At 37.3% G+C, this 24,003-nt stretch overlaps 1 protein-coding gene and 1 long non-coding RNA gene across 3 annotated transcripts; both read left to right on the top strand.

Moving 5' to 3' along the window:
- The first annotated feature begins 372 nt into the window (after nucleotides 1-372).
- Nucleotides 373-17,147, top strand: rnf40 (ring finger protein 40). 2 transcript variants are annotated; one of them, XM_084135776.1, is made up of 20 exons: nucleotides 373-398; nucleotides 1,329-1,472; nucleotides 2,634-2,801; nucleotides 2,953-3,271; nucleotides 5,812-6,009; nucleotides 6,137-6,258; nucleotides 6,809-6,955; nucleotides 7,289-7,363; nucleotides 8,965-9,084; nucleotides 9,164-9,343; nucleotides 9,436-9,571; nucleotides 9,868-9,989; nucleotides 12,096-12,358; nucleotides 12,746-12,863; nucleotides 12,973-13,122; nucleotides 13,242-13,454; nucleotides 14,029-14,154; nucleotides 14,286-14,426; nucleotides 14,526-14,627; nucleotides 15,657-17,147. In XM_084135776.1, the coding sequence occupies exons 2-20, from the start codon at nucleotides 1,335-1,337 to the stop codon at nucleotides 15,831-15,833; spliced, it is 3,015 nt and encodes a 1,004-aa protein (XP_083991902.1). In that variant the 5' UTR covers nucleotides 373-398; nucleotides 1,329-1,334; the 3' UTR covers nucleotides 15,834-17,147. The 2 variants fall into 2 exon arrangements, with proteins under 2 accessions (XP_083991902.1, XP_083991901.1); XM_084135775.1 differs by having other exon boundaries at nucleotides 12,973-13,125.
- A 1,292-nt stretch (nucleotides 17,148-18,439) lies between these two features.
- On the top strand, nucleotides 18,440-23,467 carry LOC311096369. Its single transcript, XR_014609015.1, has 5 exons — nucleotides 18,440-18,698; nucleotides 20,864-20,977; nucleotides 21,511-21,648; nucleotides 21,744-21,796; nucleotides 21,874-23,467. It is a non-coding gene; the product is annotated as an uncharacterized lncRNA (long non-coding RNA).
- The last annotated feature ends 536 nt before the right edge of the window (nucleotides 23,468-24,003 follow it).

Here is a 24,003-nt window from a genome sequence, read left to right as displayed (position 1 = left end):
ATTTTTAATATGACATTGAAACGATCAAAAATAGGAAATAAATGTAAATATTGTTTTAATTGCACGTGTTTTAAACAAATCATAAGAATAAACTAATATTAAGAACAACATTTAAGAACTTTTATTTTCACCCTGGGATGTAGAGGAAGTGACGTAAAGTATCAGACTAGCACGAAAGAGTCCACAACCAAACGTTGTTCAAATAGCTCACTTCGAGCAAATACGTCTGTGATCACAACAAATGTCTAAAAAGGTATGAGTGCTACAAACAAAGTGTTTTACACATATGTTAGGGCCTGTCTATACCCGCTCACTTTTATTTTGATAGACAAAAATGTGTCCTGTAGTGTCAGTGTTCACATATCTACTGTTCTTCCTGGTTTCCGGTCGGAGCGGAGGTTTGTTTCTGGTTGCGAAAAAGTCACTAACACAAATCTATTTTAATACACGTTTTTAACTGCGGAATACCTAAAACGTTGTAGTATGACGTGCGACATATAGTTCTAACATAATACAATTTATAATGTAAAAAGCCCCATGCTTTTGACCGTTGTATCTTGCTTGCTAGGCTTTAGCTAGCATCGAAGCTAAACTCACTCAAAGCGCCACTGTTGCCTTAAATTAATTTGAAAAAAAGTTTTACTGCATAAATATGTGGCCTGCGTATTATGACTATAATATCTTATTTATAGTTTGTTTCATTATGTAATAATCCAATGAATATGAATTAGATCGAAGAAGTCCGCCGTGTTAACCAGCATATGACAGAAAATTTCAAAACTGAATTACATCATAAGTGTTTCAGCTTAAATCTTCTTATTGTTATCGTTAAATAATATTTTCACCTTATAATTACCTGCTCAAAATCTCTTTAACTGTGGTCTTTGTTTGATATCGTCAGTACTAATAGCTGTCTTGGAACTATACAATGTAAAATTTAGTTAAAGTGATAATTCACCCAAAACTAAAAAAATATCAATCACTTCCTCTTCCTCACCTTTATGTTCAAATATGTTTGACTTTCTGGTTTACTTTAGAACATAAAAGGAGATGTTGTGCAGGCATCTTTGCTTTTCCCCATACAATGAAAGTGAATGATAAGTGAGGCTGTCATTCTACCTAACACCACTTTTTTTGTCCCACAAATGAAAAAAAAGTCATACAGCTTTGGAACAACATGAGGAGTAAATGATGACAGTTTGGTTGAACCTTTAATTTAACAAAACTGCCTGTGCTTTTTAAGAAATTGATGCTTACCCTTTAAATTTGCGTCTGTTGTAGTTCTGAATAATATAATAATAGTCTATCTAACACTGTGAATTTTGTAGGGAAGCATGTCTGGCACAGGGGGTGGGAAGCGCCCCTCAGGAGGGGATAGTCCTCCTGGCGCACCTGAAAAAAAGATGAAGAAAGAGGAGAAGACTACCACCACTCTCATTGAGCCCATCCGCATTGGAGGAGTTTCTTCTACGGTATGTTTATGTCTCAATTATGGGTGTAACAATACACTCATGTCACAATTTGATGCAATTCACGATACTGAACTCATGACATGATACTATTGTGATACTTTAAGACAAAATAAAGAGGTTTTATTATTATTATTACTTCTAAGACATGGTAAAAAGTTACAAAAACTTTTTTACTGAATTTGGTATTTAATCAGAGGTGAACTTGACTAGGATTAGACTTGGTCTTGGTCCCCAATGCACAGGGCAATGGTGACACCAGAAAAAAAAATTCATGATTCTGAAGCTAAAAATACAGAATTATGTTAGACACATATGCTTGCACTCGTTAATGGAATGATAATAAAAATAATATAGGCCCCTTTTTAAAATCAGACATATGGCATTTTCAGCACCCGCAAATATTCCACCATTGCATTATTATACATTATATTCAACATTATATATAGTAGTTTAATGTAGTTCAGTCACTGAAACTCTGTAAACTTTCATTTTTTTTCTCATGCACTAGTATACTTTCAGTGCAGGCCTTCATTTGATCCCTTACACAGACAAGCAGCGCACGCACAGATACTCCTGATAGTTTCACTATGTCCTATCTCTCAATCCCACTTAAATTATAAGAATAAACGTAATAATTTAAATCTAAAAGTCGTCATACTACAAAAACTAAAAATGTGATATGGTGATTTAAATGATGTTTGTGCTTTCACTTTGAGGAGTGTCGCTCCAGCAACCGCAAAGCATGTCAAATGACTATTCCCCAACTTTAAATTGTTTCTTAATTTATTCACCCTCATGTCATTCTCTCGCGTCATGCACAAGTATGCGAGTACTTTACTACAGCATGTGTGTTGATCAGTTTTATTATCAGTGTTGAAAACAGTTGTGCTGCATAATATTTTTATCGAAACTGTGATACATTTTTTTTCAGAGTTCTTTGATGAATAGAGAGAACAGCATTTATTTGAAATATAAATATTTGAATCTTTTGTAAAATTGTAAATGTCTTTACTGCCACTTTTGAGCAATGCATCCTTACTGAATAAAAGTCTGACCCAATACTTTTGATTGGTAGTGTTTTTTAAACATTCTGTATTAACCTTCAAAACCTTTGTAGATAAGATTGACTTGTGTAATTTTGCCCCAAATATTTTTGTGCAGGAGGAAATGGACATGAAGGTCATTCAGTTCAAAAACAAGAAGCTCTGCGAACGCCTTGAACAGAGGCAGGCTTTGGAGGATGAGTTGAGGGAGAAGATTGAGAAACTGGAGAAGAGGCAGGCCACTGATGACACCACCCTGCTTATCGTCAACCGCTGTTGGACTCAGGTTCACCACTCTTCTTTTCTTCCAATGCTATACAATGACAATAATAACAATACAAAACATGAAAGAAACAAAATATACATTCCATATATGACATCTATTATAACAGATAATAGTAATATTGTAAGGACTTATTTGAACTCTGTTTTCACAGCTTGAGGAAAATATCCATGAATTGCTGCAGCATGTAGAGCCCAAGGATGCCCCAGCTCCTGTCCAGACCCCTGCCACCCCTCCTGTTCCGGCAGACGTCCCAGTTCCTGCTGTAGCTCCATCTCCTGCTCCTGAACCTCCTGCTCCTTTGCCGGCTCCAATGGAAGGGGATGATGGCCTACCCCGGCCGCCACCTGAGGGGGTGGAAGAACCACCACAACAACCAGTGCAAGAAAAGGAACAGACACAGGAGCAAGAGAAGCAGCCGCCTGACTCTGAGGAGAAGCTGGCTGATGTACCAGTGAAGGATGGAATTCCCGGTAAATATACGGAGTTAGACTCCGATGCCATTTGCACAACATTTAAAATAAAGCATTTATTCATAGTTTACTCGAGTCTGGTCTTGGTCTCAAGACTATTTTTTTGAAGGTCTCGTTCTTGACCACATTTGTACTTGGTCTTGTCTCGGACCAAGAGGACTTGATTTGATCTCAACACACATCTGTGTTTCCTTACTGAATCAATCAGCTTCTTCGAACAAATCATTTGAATATATGATTCCGTGACTCATTAAGTGATTTGCCGCCACCTACTGGCAGTTTTAGTTTCATATTTAAAAGTATGATTTTATTTTTCCATCATATTTCTTTATTCAGAATGTTATTTTTAAAACATCTCAGCATTATTTATGCAGTTGTAATTGTACCAATTCAGATGCAAACTTCTGTTTATTCTTACTGTATGTATTGAATAACTATAATACATTTGTCAAGCAGTAAATGTGGACCTTTAAGATGACATTTAGGCGTGCTGGTCTGGTCTCACCCTGTCTTGGTCTTGGTTTGGTCTCGACACACGCTGGTCTTGATTTGGTTTATATGGTCTTGACTACAACACTAGTTTATACATTTATCCTATTAACCCTATAAAACTTACTGTCCAGGAAAAGCTTAGGCTAAAAGGAAGTGAAAAGCTTAGGCTAAAAGGAAGTAAAAAGGCACGATTTGCAATGGATGCAGATGAAATGATAATACAAGCTTTTGCTTTCTGCACCATCTTAAAAGGTCAGCAAAACATTGGCCTCTTATGGCGGAGAAAAAAAGAGGAGAGCCCCTGTTGCAGCCTGGGCATTGAAAAAAATTAATGTAATTGCAGTTGTTGTCCACCTGAGTTGATGTCATTTGCCACTGGTGCTTTTTCAATGATGTACGACTGGCATTGATCGTAATATCTGATCTGTCAGCTTATATGGCAGATGCAAATGCTCGTATCCAATTCATATCAGATTTATTTCCTCTTATGAATGAGGCCTAAAGCCAATCTGAGAATATCAGAATCCATGTGCTTTTTTCCTGCTTAAGGCCCGTTCACACCAAGAACGATGACTATATTAGCGTCCACACCAGCAGACAATGTCGTTCTGTTTATTCTAAGCTCTTGCTCGTCTGCCACTTTAAAAGCTCGAGCTTGTTACAGCTAGGCCTGTCACGATTATGAAATTTGGCTGACGATTAATTGTCTAAAAAATAATTGCGGTTATGCCGATTAATTGTCAGTTTTAGGGCTTTGACGATTAATTGTCTGTGTTAGGGCTTTGGCGATTATGCCGATTAATTGTCTGTTTTAGGGCTTTGTGCTTCATTCATTAAATAATTGTGATGAATTTAATTCTTTGTAAGTTATCATTTTGCAGTGTAAGATTACAGTTAACACCTTTAAATATTAAATAAATATATTCAATAGCTATGACAATTTGTTTATTAAAACTTAGTGAGTGTATAAATCAGCAGCAAAAAGTAATTTTTGAAAACATCTGCACAGTAATTTAATAAAATCTATGTTTTATTAAATGTTAATAAAAACAAACCATGATAATATGATACGCTTCAAAACAGCGGAACAAAGCGCGTATGCGCATCGCGGGTGCAGAATGATGTGCTTAATGCAACATGGAATGTAACCGGACGACGCGCGCTGTTTGAATGCTGAATGGAATGATTGACAGCTGCAGACGAGTTTGTGAACTTTAATTTAACAATGTAAATATACTACTGTCCCTCACATTAAGCTATGGAATGGCTTCAGATGACTTTGAATATATTGCTGGAAAACGTAATTAGTGCTTGTCTATTTATTTTGGTCCATGACTCCCCCTTGTGCCGTAGGCCTATAAAAGAGCGCAATAATCGCGGTTGTCTGAAACAATCGCGGTTAGATCAAATAATCGCGATCAGACGGTTATTTAATTATCGCGACAGGCCTAGTTACAGCAGGATGGATTCTGATTGGCTGTTAATGTTTTTATCGTTCATCAGTGGGATAAAATCGTCCAAGCGATATAGTTTCTCTGTGCCTTTATTGTTATAGCTGTGGTGTGAACTCTCCTATTCGTTAATATTGAGAACGATTTTTAGAACTATATCTTTATTGTTATCTTCATAGTTATCTTCCTTGGTGTGCACGGGCCTTTACACGTTTGTGGGTCATATCCGATCTGTGCCGTATGGGAGGAAAAAAGCGGAATTGGGTCACTTGAACCATGTAATGTAAATGCGGCTATTGATTTACATTACAATTGGTCAGAATTTCATCTTATTTTTTTTTGGCCATATAAATAACAGCAAATGCACCAAATTGCAGATTTTTGCTCAGTTTCGCCCTTTGAGTAAAATTTAGATTCTCTTCGAGTGTGAGCTCCATATTCTCATAACATAATACTTTATAAGCCATAAAAGCCTGATGTATCAAAATAAATACTCAAGATACTCAGACCATAAAAGAAATATAAAACAATAATGCATCTAGTGCCTATAGCAGCTTTTACCATTTACATTTATATTGCATTTAATCTGTTTTGTAGCCCCTCCACCTCCACCACCTCTCAGCGTGAGCGCAAAGGCTTTCCTGGCAACTCTGGATAATAGCAGCGAGGAGGAGCTGACACTGCAGCTACAGGACAGGATGCAGTTCAGCAAAGGTGCTGTGGCCTGCATGGTCTGCATCTTTGACCGCCTGCATAGCAGCATTGACGAGCTGTGTACTAGAGTGGAGTCAGCTGGTAAAATAAGAGTTCATTTGCTATGATTTTCAAAGCACAAAATGTTTATTCCAGAAAAAAAGTTTTAGTTTGATCACTGTTTGAACAAACACTAAACTATCGCTCTTGTACTTTATGTTCTTATCAGTTTGTGAAGATGACAGTCAGCGAGAGATAATTGCCACAAACCGCACACTTCTAGAGGAAAATATTCGACTGCAAGACCTTGCTTCCTCCCTGCAAGGGAAACACCACAAAATGTCATTAGAGGTATCTGATAGCCTAGTTTTGTCTGACCAAATTTTATTTACAGTATATTTACCAAGTTATACACTACCATTGAAAGGTTTGGGGTTTGTAAGATTTAAAAACAAAACAAATTTAAACTATTATTCAGCTAGGAAACGTTACATTTATAATATTATTACAATAAAACTGTTTTAAATAAATGCTTTTTTTTTTTTTTACTTTCTATTCATCAAAGAATCATGAAAGAAATTTTATCGGGTTTCCACAAAAATATTACACAATACAACATTGATAATAATAAGAAATGTTTCTTGAGCACCAAATCAGAATAGTAGAATTATTTCTGAAAGATCATTTGATACTAAGAATGGTCTGCTGAAAATTAAAGTAATAATATTACTGTTCTTACTGTACTGTTCAAATAAATGCAGCCTTAGTGAACATAAGTGACTTCTTTCAAAAACATTAATAAAATCTTACCAACCCCAAACCTTTGAACAATAGTGTAATATATGTGATGTGTGCCTTGCACCCTTTGCACTGTTCTTAAGACCAGTCTTTGCTTCCACAGTATAATGAACTGGTTGACAAAGTTACGAGTTCTGAGACTAAAGTGTCTGAAATGGAAACGGCTGTGGAGGACCTGCAGTGGGACATCGAAAAACTCCGTAAGAGAGAGCAGAAGCTGAATAAACACCTAGCAGAAGCTCTGGAGCAGGTCAGCTTTCCCTTTATCTCAGAAAATCACCGTTTCATCCTATTTAATGCTGAGCAATTTTTATTTAGCTTCCCTGGATTTGAAATAGAACATACATTTCAGTTTTCATGCAATGTATTTCTTTGCCATTCTTGATCCTTCGTAGTAATCAATGTATTATGTGCTGTTTGCTCCTCTAGCAGTATTTCCTGTGAGTAAGGAAATTGTACTGCAGGCAATTAAACTAATCTTGTTTCATCGTTAACTGTAGACACAGTTTAGTATTACTAGCAATAGAATTATATGTTATTTGTTCATTTCTTGAATATGTGTGTTTTATTCCCCCCAAATTAGCTTAATTCCGGTTACCATGCCACTGGCAGTTCTGGTGGGTTACCAGGTGGTCAAATCACACTCAGTATACAGAAGGTAACAGTGTTATTATTTAATCATTTATTTATACTACAGGGCCGTTGAATGCTTGAATATGATTGGTTGACGAACGTTCTAAGGTGTGCATTATTTTCAGGGAAACGCACAGCTAAAGTAGTTCCAGGCAGGTCTTGACCGCATTACAGTTCCATATCACTTCGCGTAAGTCAACTGTAATAACGGAAAATAAGATACAATTCATAACAAGAAAAAGCATTTAGCCCCATGCGCTTGATCTGCAATTTTCAATAATGTCTAACTTCACAATCAATGGAAACATGCAGTTTAATTTTAATAAATAAAGTATATAGTCCCATCTATAATCAATAAAAAAATTAAACTGAATATAGGCTAAATAAATGGATAGTCCTGAAGCACGGATTTTTATTGCAGATAATATAACAAATAAATAATTATTGATAGGCCTACTTGTTAAAAGGGCTTTGTGTTTCATTTATTTGGCTAGTCTACTGTCATCTGTAAATAATAGAAAAAAAGAATGAACGAATGAATTAAAACGAATTGAATAAATAAATAAATAAATAATAATATTGACGCACATGCTTTTCTGTCTCATTATTGCAACATCTCTCTCTAATAACTGCATTAATAACTGCATAAAGCCGGGGACACACTTTAAGGCCGGTTATGAATGTTATTTGATACTTATGACTGATCATGCCCAAACGCGTGTTCAGCGCATTCAGTCTGTGTTCAAAGTCGGTGTTTAAAATCTGCTGCGATGAAAACAGTCAGAGAATGTGTCAGCTAGTCGTGTGTCCCCAGCTTTAGTCTGCTATCAGTGGCTCAAACCTCCGTTACTAACTCTAAAATGACGTTTTGGAATTAGCAACGGAGGCATGGGATTAGATGCGTAAGAAATTAGTCCTACATACAAGAGCGTTTTAATGACAAAAACTTTACAAAAGTCTTGAAATACATAATCTGAACAATGTTTCGAGGTGTGGTAACTGTAGTATAAGCGGAATAATTGACTTCAGGCCGTTGAATTATTAGAAAAATAATGCACACCGAGGTGTAACGGCCACTCCGCTTCGCGTCGTGACCGCATTACCACCTCGGGTGTGCATTATTTTTCTAATAATTCAACGGCCTGTCGTCAATTATTCCTTACATAATGTATATACATTTAGAATGTTAGCTTTTATCTTTTTTATGTATTTTTTTAGTTTTCCTTATTTTAAAGTTTTATTAACTTTGTGATTGTCATTTTTATTTTATATGTCTATTTAACTTTTATTTTTATTTCAGTTTTAGAAAATTTAGTACTTCAACTTAATTTCAGTTAGTTGGCAAGGCAACATTTCTATTTTTCGTGTTTTATACACACACACACACACACACACACACACACATATATATATATATATATTATAATATATAAAAAAAAAATATTTTCTTTTTTTTCTCAATTTATTTCAGTTGTCTAAAAGGATTTATGTTAGTTTTAGTTAACCATAACAAACAATTGTGGGAATATATCATGAGAGATTTTGTATTAATTAGAATGATGTAGGCCTGATTGCAATCTGGGATTTGTACGTCAGTTTGACTAACGAGTAATTCTCTACTATCAGTTTGAATCTCTGAATGCCGAGTTAGAGCAAAACCAGGAACTTGCCAACAGCCGCATGGCAGAGCTTGAGAAACTTCAGCAAGAATTACAGGAAGCTGTTCGGGAGAGCGAGAAACTGAAGGTGGTAGAGTTCAATGAGAGTTCAATAAGAGTACAAAAAAAGGATTTCATTTTTTACTGACCTCTACATCTCTTTGTAGATGGATCTGAGGAATATACCAGAGGATGTGTTGAAGGAGACGCCAGAGTACAAGTGCCTCCAATCACAGTTCTCTCTGCTGTACAATGAGTCTCTGAGTGTGAAGACCCAGCTGGATGAAGCCAGAGCTCTGCTGCTCACAGCCAAAAATGCTCACCTGCGGCAGATAGAGCACATGGAGGTGAGAGGGATGATTGGACAGAAATGATTGCTGGTAGTCATATCTGAGCATGTTTTTTGTGATTGTTTGAATGTCATTCTCTCTGTTTGTAGAGTGACGAGTTGTCTCTTCAGAAGAAGTTACGCACTGAGGTCATCCAGCTTGAGGACACGCTGGCCCAGGTGCGCAAGGAGTATGAAATGCTACGGATAGAGTTTGAACAGAATCTTGCTGCCAATGAGCAAGCAGGTAATGTCACTGATACAAGTAATTTGATTTTATTATTTTCGGTTGCCATGCCCTGCGGGTGAGGTGGGATTCCTTAGTGGTGAATTTCCCAAGGCCCGTTTGCTTTACAGTAACCATGACTGTAGCGAGGAAGTCTGTGGGGGTGGTGTATCCTGTCATCACTTCTCTGATTGTTCAGTTTTGGCTGGTGTTCACTTTTTATCTAAGCATCATGAACCGAGACGTCTGTAATTGTATTAGAATGACTATCAGCATCACCAACTCTCTCTCTCTGTCTTTTTTTCTTTTCTTTTCAGGCCCAATAAACAGAGAAATGAGACACTTAATCAGCAGTCTGCAGAACCATAATCATCAGCTGAAAGGGGATGTGCAGAGATATAAAAGGAAACTACGTGAGACACAGATGGAAATAAACAAGGTATTTCTCATGCTGGTCTTCGTTGACAGTTTTGCCATGATCACAGAATTTTGAGTTGGAAACATTCAATTACAAATATTATTTTATACCACTATATATATATATACACTCACCTAAAGGATTATTAGGAACACCTGTTCAATTTCTCATTAATGCAATTATCTAATCAACCAATCACATGGCAGTTGCTTCAATGCATTTAGGGGTGTGGTCCTGGTCAGGACAATCTCCTGAACTCCAAACTGAATGTCAGAATTGGAAAGAAAGGTGATTTAAGCAATTTTGAGCGTGGCATGGTTGTTGGTGCCAGACGTGCCGGTCTGAGTATTTCACAATCTGCTCAATTACTGGGATTTTCACGCACAACCATTTCTAGGGTTTACAAAGAATGGTGTGAAAATGGAAAAACATCCAGTATGCGGCAGTCCTGTGGGCGAAAATGCCTTGTTGATGCTAGAGGTCAGAGGAGAATGGGCCGACTGATTCAAGCTGATAGAAGAGCAACTTTGACTGAAATAACCACTCGTTACAACCGATGTATGCAGCAAAGCATTTGTGAAGCCACAACACACACAACCTTGAGGCGGATGGGCTACAACAGCAGAAGACCCCACCGGGTACCACTCATCTCCACTACAAATAGGAAAAAGAGGCTACAATTTGCACGAGCTCACCAAAATTGGACCGTTGAAGACTGGAAAAATGTTGCCTGGTCTGATGAGTCTCGATTTCTGTTGAGACGTTCAGATGGTAGAGTCAGAATTTGGCGTAAACAGAATGAGAACATGGATCCATCATGCCTTGTTACCACTGTGCAGGCTGGTGGTGGTGGTGTAATGGTGTGGGGGATGTTTTCTTGGCACACTTTAGGCCCCTTAGTGCCAATTGGGCATCGTTTAAATGCCACGGCCTACCTGAGCATTGTTTCTGACCATGTCCATCCCTTTATGACCACCATGTACCCATCCTCTGATGGCTACTTCCAGCAGGATAATGCACCATGTCACAAAGCTCGAATCATTTCAAATTGGTTTCTTGAACATGATAATGAGTTCACTGTACTAAAATGGCCCCCACAGTCACCAGATCTCAACCCAATAGAGCATCTTTGGGATGTGGTGGAACGGGAGCTTCGTGCCCTGGATGTGCATCCCACAAATCTCCATCAACTGCAAGATGCTATCCTATCAATATGGGCCAACATTTCTAAAGAATGCTTTCAGCACCTTGTTGAATCAATGCCACGTAGAATTAAGGCAGTTCTGAAGGCGAAAGGGGGTCAAACACAGTATTAGTATGGTGTTCCTAATAATCCTTTAGGTGAGTGTGTATATAATATAATATAATATATATATATATATATATATATATATATATATATATATATATATATATATATATATATATACACACATACATACACACGCACACACACACAGTAGAACAATAGACAAAGAGAAAGTCACTCTTTGCAACTTTTTTGTAACAAATTGTAAGCATTACTCTGTATTTATTTTTACAATGAAGACTTTTCAGTGTTATTTATACATTTGATTGCTTTAATTTCTGTAGTATTTCTTACCCAAATACTACCATTAGACTCATATGAAAAACTTTAAGCAGTGTTTAATTTTTCCTCTTTTTTCAATTGTACTTATTTGTGCTATCGTTTTGTAAATTTAGTGCATTGTTTCAAATAAAGCCTCCCTGTGCTTTGTGTAAGCTCCTGCAACAAAATTACCCAAATTATCAAATTACCATATTTATCAAAGCCAATCTTCCCCCTTTATTCAAATATATTATTACATTTTTTTAAAGATTTTGTAAGAATATTGCGTAGTTGTGAAGTCAATTGTTTTATTTGTGATATCACAAAGAAATTATTAACACGTGTAAAAACAAAAAAAGAAACCAACAAATATGTGTGTGTGTGTATATATTTATTATTATTTAATATTTTTGTATAATAAATTACCATTCTTCATTCCAACCCCCCCAGAAAAAATATTTTACTAGCTAATATACCATTCACTTATGTTATTGTATATGTGAGCTGTTACTTTCCTCAAAGTAATTGAATTTTCACTAAATATTGTTGTTTTTCAGTTGAAGTGCCAGAGTGGAGATACAGGTGCACTGATGTTGGAAGAAAGCGTGGGTGATGGAGGACTGGAGGTAAAAAAAGAGGAAGATGAGGACCAGGAGGAGGAGGAAGAGAGGAGGAGAGAGCTGGAAAGGCAACGGGCGCGGGAGAGAGAGAGGGAGGCGGAGAGAGAGAGGGAGCGAGAAAGAGAACGGGAGAGACAGCGCAGTGATGAGCTGAAAAGGAAGGACTCTGATGCGCTGAAGATGCTGAGAGGAGAGCTCAAGTACATCTTTCAGCCTTAACTATGATTCTCAATACTGCTTGATTTAATATTATCTGCTATTTTATCAATCTTGCTGGATATAAATGGACAATCATAATTAATATACAGTGGCCCCTAGAAGTATTTGCTCTTACCTAAAAATTCATTGCATTACATAAAAAAAATCAATGCAAGTCTCACACACACACACACACGCATGTTCTTTTTTTTTTATAAATAATTAATAATAAAACATACTATTTCAAATGAAGACAAAAAGCATTTCACTTTGTGTTGTATTTTAATGTGCTTTATTTTTGGCAACTATAATATAATATTATATATAGCATTTAAAATACAGTGCAGATCTGTCACCTTACCCCCATATAATTTGCGTCACACCAACAGAAAAGCTCAGGAGTCTCAGAAGGAAATGAAACTACTGCTAGACATGTACAAATCAGCCCCAAAGGAGCAGCGAGACAAAGTGCAACTCATGGCCGCAGAAAAGAAGTCCAAAGCAGAGGTATGTGAGCCCACAAAGCCTTGCTGTCTTTCTGTGAGGCAAAACCATTAACATGCAGTTCACTTGGGGTGGTCCTTCTCTTAATTCTAATATCAACATCCTCTGGTAGGTGGAAGAGTTGAGGCAGCGAGTGCGGGAACTCGAGGAGAGGGAAAGGAAAGAAAGCAAGAAACTGGCAGATGAAGATGCCCTCCGCAAGATCCGTGTGGCCGAGGAGACCATTGAACACTTGCAGAAAAAACTGGCTGCTACTAAACAGGTGGTGTGTCTAGTTGGTAAACCTAGTTATTGTAAACAATTGTGTTAGAATCTTTCTAGTTCAACAACCTCTGTAGCTTTGAAGCCAGTGCACTGACAGTGCCCGTGTGGACCTTTCAGGAGGAAGAGGCTCTGCTGAGCGAGATGGATGTGACGGGTCAGGCGTTTGAAGACATGCAGGAGCAGAACAGCAGGCTCATGCAGCAGCTCCGAGAGAAAGACGATGCCAACTTTAAACTGATGAGTGAGAGAATCAAATCCAACCAGATTTACAAGCTTCTGCGGGAGGAAAAAGAGGAGCTGGCGGACCAAGTGCTCACTTTCAAAACTCAGGTGTGCAAGAAAAAAAAGCATTTCCTCATACAATCACCATGTGTCCAGGCAAGAATTTACGGATGAACAAAAACAAACATGTTCTCATAATCTACTAGTTGGTGGGTTTTATGAAAATCTAGTCTACTGTGGCTGCGGCCAAAAGCTTAGAAAGCGAACTGTTTTTGGACCGGCCTCTGAAGCAGTATAATGGTCTAATGATTTACAAAAACAATTTTTGCCGTTCTTTTGAATAGCTGTAGGGAGCACAACAGATGTCTCAACTTTTTTAAATTTGCAATATTTTTTTTAGCTTTATGTTCCTCTTTACTCAAAAATACACAAATCTGTCCTTAAACCTTAAAGTTTTCAAAATGGAGACCAAAGTACTGCAACTAAAGCAAAAATCTAGATAAACTAATTGACTAGTTGGTTTATAGTCAACTAGTCGGCCCATCCCTGCTAGAATGAAAGCTAAAATTGATGGGCCTTTCCATTTTTGAGGGAGTAAACCTGCATGTAATATGTTTAATAACTTCTGTTTTTGCAATAATGATTTAGTTGCATCATCTGCTCTTTTTACTGCCCTTCCCAGGTGGACGCTCAGCTGCTGGTAGTCCAGAAACTAGAAGAGAAGGAGGGTGTCCTGCAGAGCACACTGGCCACTCTGGAGAAAGAGCTGGCGCTGCGCACTCAAGCACTGGAGCTCAACAAGCGCAAGGTAAAACCGGAAAGATCACAGACGCCCACCTCTGTTCTGATGTCCATGACAACCATGACTCAGCTTAGCCAACCATTAGCATGTATTTCCAGATGTGTGTTTAATGCTGCTTTTTCTGCACAATGGCTCAGGCGGTGGAGGCGGCCCAGTTGGCCGAGGACCTTAAAGTGCAGCTGGAACACACTCAGACCAAGTTGAGGGAAATCCAAGCCTCGGTACTAGATAACCGCACTGCCCGTGAAAGGGAGAGTGCCAACCTCAAGAGAGCACAGGTACATGGGCACGTGTGTTGTAGATATGTTTTGGGATACAAATGAGTGGGAACAGTGTGTGTAACTCTTGTACTATGCTGTTTTTTTTTTTTTTTTCAGGAGGACTTGTCCAGGCTGCGGCGTAAGCTGGAGAAACAGAAGAAAGTTGAGGTGTATACAGATGCTGATGAGATTCTGCAAGAAGAAATTAATCAGTATAAGGTGAGGATTGGCTTTTCAAAGATTATTTTTATGTAGACAACCAGTCAAACATAAACTAGTTCCCTCAGCTAGTTCTTTTACTGGGGTCAGTAGGATTCTCTTTTATTCAGCAAGGATGCATTAAATTGATCAAAAGTGACAGTGAAGAGATTTATAATATTGCAGAAGATTTCTACGGAAACGTTCTGCTTTTATTCATAGAATTCTCAGCAATATTCAGCAACACAACTGTTTTCCACATTGATAAAAATGTTTCTTGAATGCCATATCAGCATATTAGAATGATTTCTGAAGCATCATGTGACACTAAAATGATATAATGGCTGCTGTAAATTCACAGGAATAAATTACTTCTTTTTTTTTAATTAATTAAAATGGAAAACAGTTATTCAAAATTGTGATATTTCACAATATTACTATTTTTACTATTATTTTGAGCAAATAAATGCATCCTTGGGAGCATGAGACTTTCCAAAACAAAGAAAAATCTTACCAATCCCAAACTTTGAACAGTAGTGTATATAATATTTATGAATTTAAATATATCTGTGTGTGTATAAAATATATTATTATTATATTTATTTTAATTGTATGTTGTAAATTGTTTTTTTTTTTAAAAGAATAATAGTGAAGTCATCAAAATACTGAAAATAGAAATGGAAGAATGAGAAATTTGTTGTTACCAAAAAACGATCATATAATTTTAGCTTCTTCAAAGTAGGCCTGCATTGTGTAGATTACACACTGTGGCCATTCTTTCAGCCATTCTTTCATCTTGAGGAATCCAACTGGGATGGTGTTTTTTTTAAAGGAGTTCCCATGTGTGCTGGCCACTTGTTTTCCTGTACTATTTAGTCCAACTCATACTTTAAAAATAAAAAATTTAAACAATTTTTTGGTTTTATGGAGAATTTACATAAGCAGAATTTGTGTCTATGAAATCATTTTCAAACATTTGAAATTTTGACTGGTAGAGTAGCTTTATAAGTGTATTATTTGTGCCTGACCTGACTGTTGTCTCCATTCTAGGCTAAATTGCGTTGTCCCTGTTGTAATACACGAGATAAGGAGACTGTCCTCACCAAGTGTTTCCACGTCTTCTGCTATGAATGCTTGAAGACTCGCTATGACACTCGCCAGAGGAAGTGCCCCAAATGCAATGCTGCATTCGGAGCAAATGACTTCCACCGCATCTACATCACCTAATTTAGAGTGGACTTCTTGATGGACTGAAAACAATAGATGAGAAAAGAAGGGATGAAAGTGGTCTTGAAGCACAGGATTACCATGCTGTGGTATTTTAAAATGCTCTACAGGGCCACTTTTGCCCATCTGTGATAGGTGGTGCTAGTGACCAAACAGACAGTGACAGAATGGAAACAGTTGTGAAGTAGTCATGGTCTATAGCACACACGCAGTGCTCCTTCATTGCAGAGGAATCCATTGAGGTGTTTTTTTTTTTTTTTCTCTTACTTTTTTCTGTTTTATACTTGCATTTTTGAATCTTCATGAAAAAAAAGACTGTATCTGCTCAAATTTCTAAATATCATAAACGTCATAATCCCACAGAATATGACATACTTTTAAAGTTCACAGAAACTGTTTTGTTTTGACAATTATGGCCTTATCCGTTTGAGTCATACAGTAACTCTATCCAGTAATGTAGTTAGTCAGTCAGTCAGTCAGTCAGTCAGTTTCTATGGTGACACTCAATGTTATTGAACCCCTTAAAGTTAGTAATGAACAGATGTGATGGGTACTGGGTGGACAGAGGAGAGCTGCAGAATTAGAAACATAAGATTGTGCTGCAGTGACTTTAAAAACACAAAACAGAGAGACCAAGAATTATTCATGCAAAAGAAAAATTGTCTCATCTGATTCAGCTTTAGACAGGTACCATTAATACCCAAACACTCAGCAGATAATACATCACCAACATGTCAATAACTATTGCACAATTTCCTTTAAAAATAAAAACTGGATACAACTATTTGTGAACTCAGCTCTTTGCTTTGATGTCAACCTATACACATCTTATTGTGCACATTCATTACGCAATGTGTTTAAGCATTGTTTTCCTTAGGCAGTTAAAGCTATTAAGTTTTTGTTTTGATTTTGCAATGAAGATTGATTGGGTTAAGCTGAGTTTTCATTTTAACAGTGATGTGAAAAAGATGAAACGGGACTTTCCATGGACATACCCTGTAATATTGCAGTCCATATGCTTTCTGCCAATACAATCCTATTTCCGTAATGCATGTTGATTTAGTAACTTCAGATGGTTTAGATATGCATAGTTGCATATGATTAGGCATCAGAAGAGGATCACAGGAGATAGGAAAAAAACTACCCTTTGTGTATGTTTTTTTTTTCTTTTTTTCTTACTGCAAATTCTTGCTCGGAATATGTATGTAAATATTTTCCATTATATTGCGCAATTGACCTTATGTTATTCCCCACACCCATGGTCTTGCTGTTCTGATCGTATTAATAATAACTGTCTTGCTGCTTTTCCTCTCAGTCTGCGTTGTGTGAGTCTGCCTGCCAAACACCGAACTGTTTGTTTGCTCCCTTGGACCAGAGACAGTGAATTACGTAGTTGGGTGGGGTGACTTTAATGTGCTCATTTTGCCCAAACATACTTTGCACGGGGAGACTGGGGTCTCTCGTTTGTGCTTTTACAGAAAGTACTTATTTTTCACATATTGTCTTCGTTTAAACTCTTATTCCTTGAAGTAGTTTTTCCTGGTAGGTCTGACATCAAATATTTACGTCAGTAAGATCACCAATATTATAATGGCGGATATTTCCTAGTAATACAGAGTTGTACTCTTTCACGTAAATGTTGCCACTCTTGAAAGTAAAAACGAAACTGTTGGCAAGAGAACATGCTGTGTTGTTGTGCGTCTCTACCATCATTGACTGTTTCATAATCGTCGTGCTGAATACAGAGATTCAGTGGCTGTGGCCGTGTTTCAAAACCTAGCAACTACCCAGCAAACAAAAACTATGTTTTAAGAACGTTTTGCGAATCTTAAGTCATGAAAACGTTATTTCTTAATGTTCTCTGAACGTTCAAATCTTCCAGTTAAAAAATAATAATAATAAAATAAAAAATTATTGGTTGTGCTAAGGTTAAACCAACGTTCAGTTGAATCATTTTGCAAACATTGTGAGAATGTTACTTTTGAATGTTCTCTGAACATGAATTTTTTGAGAACTGTCTATCTATTACGTTACTGTAATAATGTTTGTTCATAACTTACATTAACAGTTAGGCTACATTAAACCCATTAACAATTTTTTTTCCTTTTTTTTTTCAGGAAGAAATATTTTGGAATTCTTATTACATCCGATGCGATGGCATCAGCAGTAGGCTAAAGTTAACATTTTATTAATTTTGATTAATTCAGTAACAACTGCGCATTTTGATTCAAAGAGAACCGATTTATTTTGTAGGGAAATTCGTTTTGGGAATCTGATTCACTGTATGACTGGTGGTCAAGCAGTATGCTTTTGATTCACTAAAACAACAGACTTGGTGTCTTTCCATGCTCAAAAATGCCAGGAACCGGCTCTAGGTCGCAACTCGAGCTGAATATTTCGCGTGCTCTGTAGGCTAGGCTATGAATTAACAACAAACCGAAAGTCATGAACAAATCAAATATTTTCTCAATAATTGTTCTCTAATAAATTCTTAGTAAAAGTTGTCGGATCTCAGCCCTGATTTGAATTCACACGGATGTCCTAAACGCGGTCTACATAGGCAGCGCACGGGCTTCTAGAGACACAGCCACGAATCTCAGTACAGTACATAGGAAATGACTCATAGAGGAGTTGAACCCAACGCGTGGGTGTGGGCGCTATTAAAACAAGACTGAAAGTTTGGGGTGGTTCATTCACACGCGCGCTCTTGCTATGCTATAAACCCGTTTGTGGCTTTTAATCTTTTGAAGAAATCTTTTTGATTTCAATATAAATAAAGATCAATGGATTCCGGTGCTCTTCGTTGCATCTATTGGATTACTCTATTGGTCGCCACGGTTATTAATGGAATAAACGCGGATAAAAGTAAGATTATTCACATTTACTTGCTTAATATCTTCATGTTATAACATATGGGCTAGGCTAGCATATGTATGACGTATCTTATGGATTTTCCGTGGCCGAAGAAAGTTCCAAACTTTTGTCTCATTTGTCCTCTTGCTATGAACATGGGAAGACGTGGAGTCAGTGGAGTTAATGACGATGAACTGCCTCATTCGTAATAGCTTCCTTTACCAGTTGCAGTTCCCACCGGTTCCGCATTCCAATGCTCTTATTTCACTCCCACCCACTCCATGGGTTGTATTGTGCCCAGCTGAGAACAGTGCAACACAAGAGGCTTCAGCTTTCCATGAGGAACATGAGGCTTGTAGTGTCTTTGTTACTTTGGCATGTGTATGTTACTGCTGGAACAGTTTTAATTGTAAAAACGCTTGCAGGAAAGATAAAAAAAAGTGCATTGTCTGCTATGGGAAAGTATTAGGCAATGCATTGGAAAGCGCCCACATGCCCTTGTTATATTCAGTGGCTTTAGTTAAGCAGTAATTGAATGCAGTCAGTAAACTGTTTCATGTCATGTCACAGTTACATTATAAGGAGAAAATTGGATTTAAAGTCTTATGGATTTAATCATGCACATCAAAACATGGTTGGATCATCACAGAACTACTGTAGTAGTTCTCTACAGGGGGGGTCTGAGGCCCAATAGGGGGCCTCAGTAAACTTTTAAGGTGCCCTCAAGATATCAGCATAGCTATTTATTTAACAAATAAAACATGAATTATATGAATACATTCAGGAATTTACACATTTCTCAGCTAACCACCAGCTATACAAACTTAAACATTTGTCAGTTTTGTTTTCTATTTCATCCCCACAAATAATTAATGTTTTATTTAAAATGGGATTGGCTGGAGCAGTGTGTAGTGAGTATAGCCTATACTTTATACAGATATGTCATCTTCAAGAAGTGAGAAAAAACAAGCACCTCTCATTTCAGCAGAAGAACAAGAGGAAGAACCATAGCCTGGGGGCCTTCAAATATTAACTTTGACAATGGGGGTCCTTGGATTACAAAGGCTAAGAGCTAAAGACATTGTGATCTGAAATTCAAGTTTATTTTTACTGATAATTAAGCTTGCTATGCTAAAACATGCAAGGCTTTGAACATATTATTCTATTTCTCAAGTGTGCAGTTGTGAGAATGCCTCTAAATCTCCAAAGTCTATCTTCATGAGCAGCCCACTTTCTCAACCTCAACCATCTGATAAGAATGCACTGAAGTGTAAATCACTATACCCTGTACAGTTTTTTTAAAAATTTAATTATATGCAAATGTATGTGCTTGGATGTATGACATGCATGCAGTGAAACACTTGATGAGTCATGCATCCTTAAAAGTCTCGAGTCAATGTCAGATTATAAATCAATGTGAGCAGTGCACATTGTTCTGTTATGTCCCACGACACCTCAAGAAAAGATGTGACATTCAGTAGGCTATGCAGTTTCACTCATTTTAATTTGGTTGCTAATGCCAATCATTTGCATTTGATGGCATGTAATCAATGGCTACACTTCACACGGATTAGACATCAAGACGTCCCGTAAGAAAGGTCTTCATTAGAATCTTCAGTCACGTCACATTACTGCAGCAGGTGATATTAGCTTGCAGATGTGTATCATCTAGACCGCAGCTTTTTCGTGAAAGGCTTTCTGTGGTACCTGCCTTGCCGCATTTCCCCTATAGCCTACCTCCCCTGATTGCAAGCATGTGCGCAAGACAAACTTCAACTCTCACTGACGACACACCGGCCCATTAATTCTCTTAAAGTCACTTTTCCATGTCCTCAGTTCTCGCAGTGGGACACTTTGCATGCACTCAGGGCCACATCATTGTCTGGCCGCCAGCTTAGACTTGCTTACGCACACAGAGCATGAGTAATATCGTTTCCCCGCGAGTGCACCACCACATCACTTCAACGGAATTTCCCATCTCATTTCATATGAAAAAGAGGCCGAGCGAAGAAAGCTCTTGGATGTTTTCCAGTCGTAAAACATTATATTTTAACCATGTGCAAAACCCCGAACACACCCCAAGTTATCAGGAAACCTGTGCAGAGGTTGTTTTCGACCGTTTCATTGTAATGTGGTACCGCTACCTGACACCCTTTTGTGTGCGCTTCTTTGTTCAGTTTTGTCAGGTTCAGCCCCCTGTCAGAAATCTGAATTCTGGAATAGAGATGTCGCAGTGTGTGTACCTTGTTCTGAATGCAAACAGTACCCGAAAACTCCATCATGTGACACATGTGAGTATAATGTAGCCTGTCAAATTTAAAATGGTTCTGAGAGTAGCGATATTTATCGCGTTATCACGTGCGATAGGCAAATGAACGAACGACTCATAATTTATCATAATTTATATTTGGTTGCATTATGATTTCCCTAATTCCTTATATGATCAAGATTGCATATGAAACGGAATTTGGCTATTTAAAATAGGCTCAAGTGATTCAAAGTTGGAAAGCTTGTTCAAGTTGGTAATATGGTCTGATCTCCACATTTGGCTATTTAAAATAACTCCACTCAAATGAATGAGATAACTTGAATAAAGAGGAATTTATTTTGCTGAACAAGACTCAAAGATCCAAATCAGTAAAATGGTCCATCCTTCCCATTATGAATAAGTTTGAACACTCATGAGAATGAATATGTAAGTAGCCTAGGCCTACATGGTTTTGCAATAGGTCAAAGCTAACATACAGAGAAGGAGTGGCCAGATTCTTTCTGTATGATCTGAAGAGCTGGAGGACTTCCAGTAACATTGTTCTGTGTTTTTAAGGCCCACCCATAGAGCCTTCAGATTCCTGGAGGGTGGCAGCAATTACCAGTTTGTCTGTCCTGGCAGCCGTAATTGTTTTCGGAGCCTTGATCATAGGAGTTCTAGTACATCAATGCAGGTCAAGGAGGACCTTACGTGGTGAGATGTTAACATTATATCCTCTTTTTAACAACAAAAACACTCTTTCAGAGCAGGACTCAGAACTTACCCAACTTTTTCTGTCCACAATTCAGAGCCGATTGAAGAGACAACAGGACCCCTCTATCCAGTATAGGTTCTTCAAGAGGTAAGAGTGGAAAAATGCAACGCATTTTAGTATGTTTTGAAATGCATTAAGGAAATTAATTTTCTAAATGTTTGCAGCTCAAGGAAGTCAAGCTGACAGAAAATGGACTGTTACTCCAGTGAATTAATGCTCCAGTTGCTGGAACACTGGCTGGTACCTCAGCCACAGAGTGTTCTGAGTAGCATCTGATTTGTCTAATTTATTACATTAGTAAGCTATGTCATGTATAGTGAATGCTTATGCACAAAAGCTGCACTGAGACATTGTCGTTCACTGTGCAGAATGGGTTTGCAAACCTTAGGTGCTAAGTGACATCCTATGGACAGCATGATAGCATATTTTATATTCCATTGTTGGAACCCTTAAAATGCTACACTGTTTTTGCAGAATTTTGTTTGAGGCCATTAATGTTGCACCATTGTAGATGCATTCCCACTTGAATATCCATTGTTAGTTAGATTTGTGAACGTGATAAACACAAATAACCTTAACCTGTTTAATATAGTAAGATGATCCTTTTTACACAATTATGCCTCCTAAACAGATTTAGTATGGCACATAGCCATTTGAATGTATTTGTAATAATCGTTTGTACAGTTTATCTATTTTTATAGTGTTGGAATACTACGCACTGTATAGATGTAGCCCTTATAACAATGTTGACACCGACTGGCTCAGCACAGCAGCCTGTCAATGACATTGATGAACATTCTGGAGATGTGGGGACACTGAAGACCATCAAAGACACAGCAGCCGATTACCTGAAAGAGAAGAGTCGCCAGCTGACATTAACAAATTTTCTAAGAGCCGCAGGTGTCAGATTAAATTTCCCTGCCTTTATGCGCATAAGAGATTAGATAGTGTAGAGAGATATTTACATACTTGTATATCAATACATTTAATATCTAGTGTCTAATCAATTTATCTTAGTAAAACATTGCTAAAGGATAAAATCACCAATTTTAGATGAAAAGCGAGCAATGGGCATTAAGAAATGTATATATTAATATACAGTGGATGCTAAGGAGAAAGTTTCTTGTTTGAATGACTTCAAGCACATTTAGCAAGAGTAAAGGGGTGAATCTCACCAAACCTGATAAGAACATGAATATTTTGCTTAAAGAAATTATCTATTTTCTTTGCATTGTTACATTGTTTCCAGGAAAACTAAGCACATTTTACACCCCAATTCCCAAGAAGACTACGTACCTCATTGCGAATCACTGCCATGTTTGTCAGAAATCTAGAACATCAAGGCCTGGTTTCACAGACAGGGTTTAGATAAAGCCAGGATTAGGCCTAAGTTTAATTAGGACATGAGTAGCTTTTATAAACATGCCTTTAAAAAAAAAAAAACATTACTGATGTGCATCTTGAGATAAAACAATAGCACTGACATACCTTAAGATATGTCAGTGCAAGTTGCTCTCAGTTAAAACAGCTCAAACATGCATTTTAATCTGGGACTAATCTTAAATCTTGTCTGTGAAACCGGGTGCAAGAAACTAGTCCAGAATCTTGCTAAACATAAACCTGTGAAGCATGCACGACGCTGACACAGTCTTGAGAAAAGTTGGTTGTGTATACGCCTTTACTCGTTCACGATTACTCCAACAAGACTGCAGAGGAAACTATGCATTGTAATGCAATAAAGATAACTAATGTATTTTATGAATGTGTTGACAATTTATTTTTCCTAAATGTGTTCTTGAAAGCATCTAAGTTCAGTATTCACACTTTAAGAGAAAATATGAAAGCAAAGCAAACTCATTTCTCATTTGCATATTCTAAAGGAATCATGTCATGCTCTGCAACTGCAAGGGATTCAAGGGTTAAAATAAAGATAAGGGAAGGCAGAAAAAGAAGCCAAAACACACTTATATTGTTATATTGTTTTTATTCAGTTCAAGAAAGTGAGGGTATCAACACCTACAAATAAACATCATCTGCTTATTAAGGTCCCTACTTGAGAAAGAAACATTGATCATGTGAACAAAAATAAATAATTTATATTTAAGATATATGCATCTGATTACAAGGAGTCTCAATTGTCAGTTTAAGTTCTAATGAAGCCATTAATACATAAAGGTTTGCAACTCCTACTCTTAAATAATCAGTAAGCACTGATCTATAGGTTTAAAAGGAAACCATCTAACAAATAATTCTAATCCAAGTAGGGTGGTGATATGAAATGGCACATTGAAATT

The sequence above is a fragment of the Abramis brama genome (assembly GCF_963993115.1).
Source record: "Abramis brama genome assembly, chromosome: 14".
NCBI classification, from domain to species: domain Eukaryota; kingdom Metazoa; phylum Chordata; class Actinopteri; order Cypriniformes; family Leuciscidae; genus Abramis; species Abramis brama.
The sequence above is the reverse complement of the archived record's forward strand: the minus strand, read 5'-3'. Positions and strand labels throughout refer to the sequence as shown.

Coding starts and splice junctions, on each gene's coding strand:
- rnf40 (XM_084135775.1), top strand. CDS start 1,335: ATGTCTGGCACAGGGGGTGGGAAGCGCCCCTCAGGAGGGGATAGTCCT. Junction 6,259..6,808: donor ACCACAAAATGTCATTAGAG/GTATCTGATAGC, acceptor TTGCTTCCACAG/TATAATGAACTGGTTGACAA. Junction 9,344..9,435: donor GGCAGATAGAGCACATGGAG/GTGAGAGGGATG, acceptor CTCTGTTTGTAG/AGTGACGAGTTGTCTCTTCA.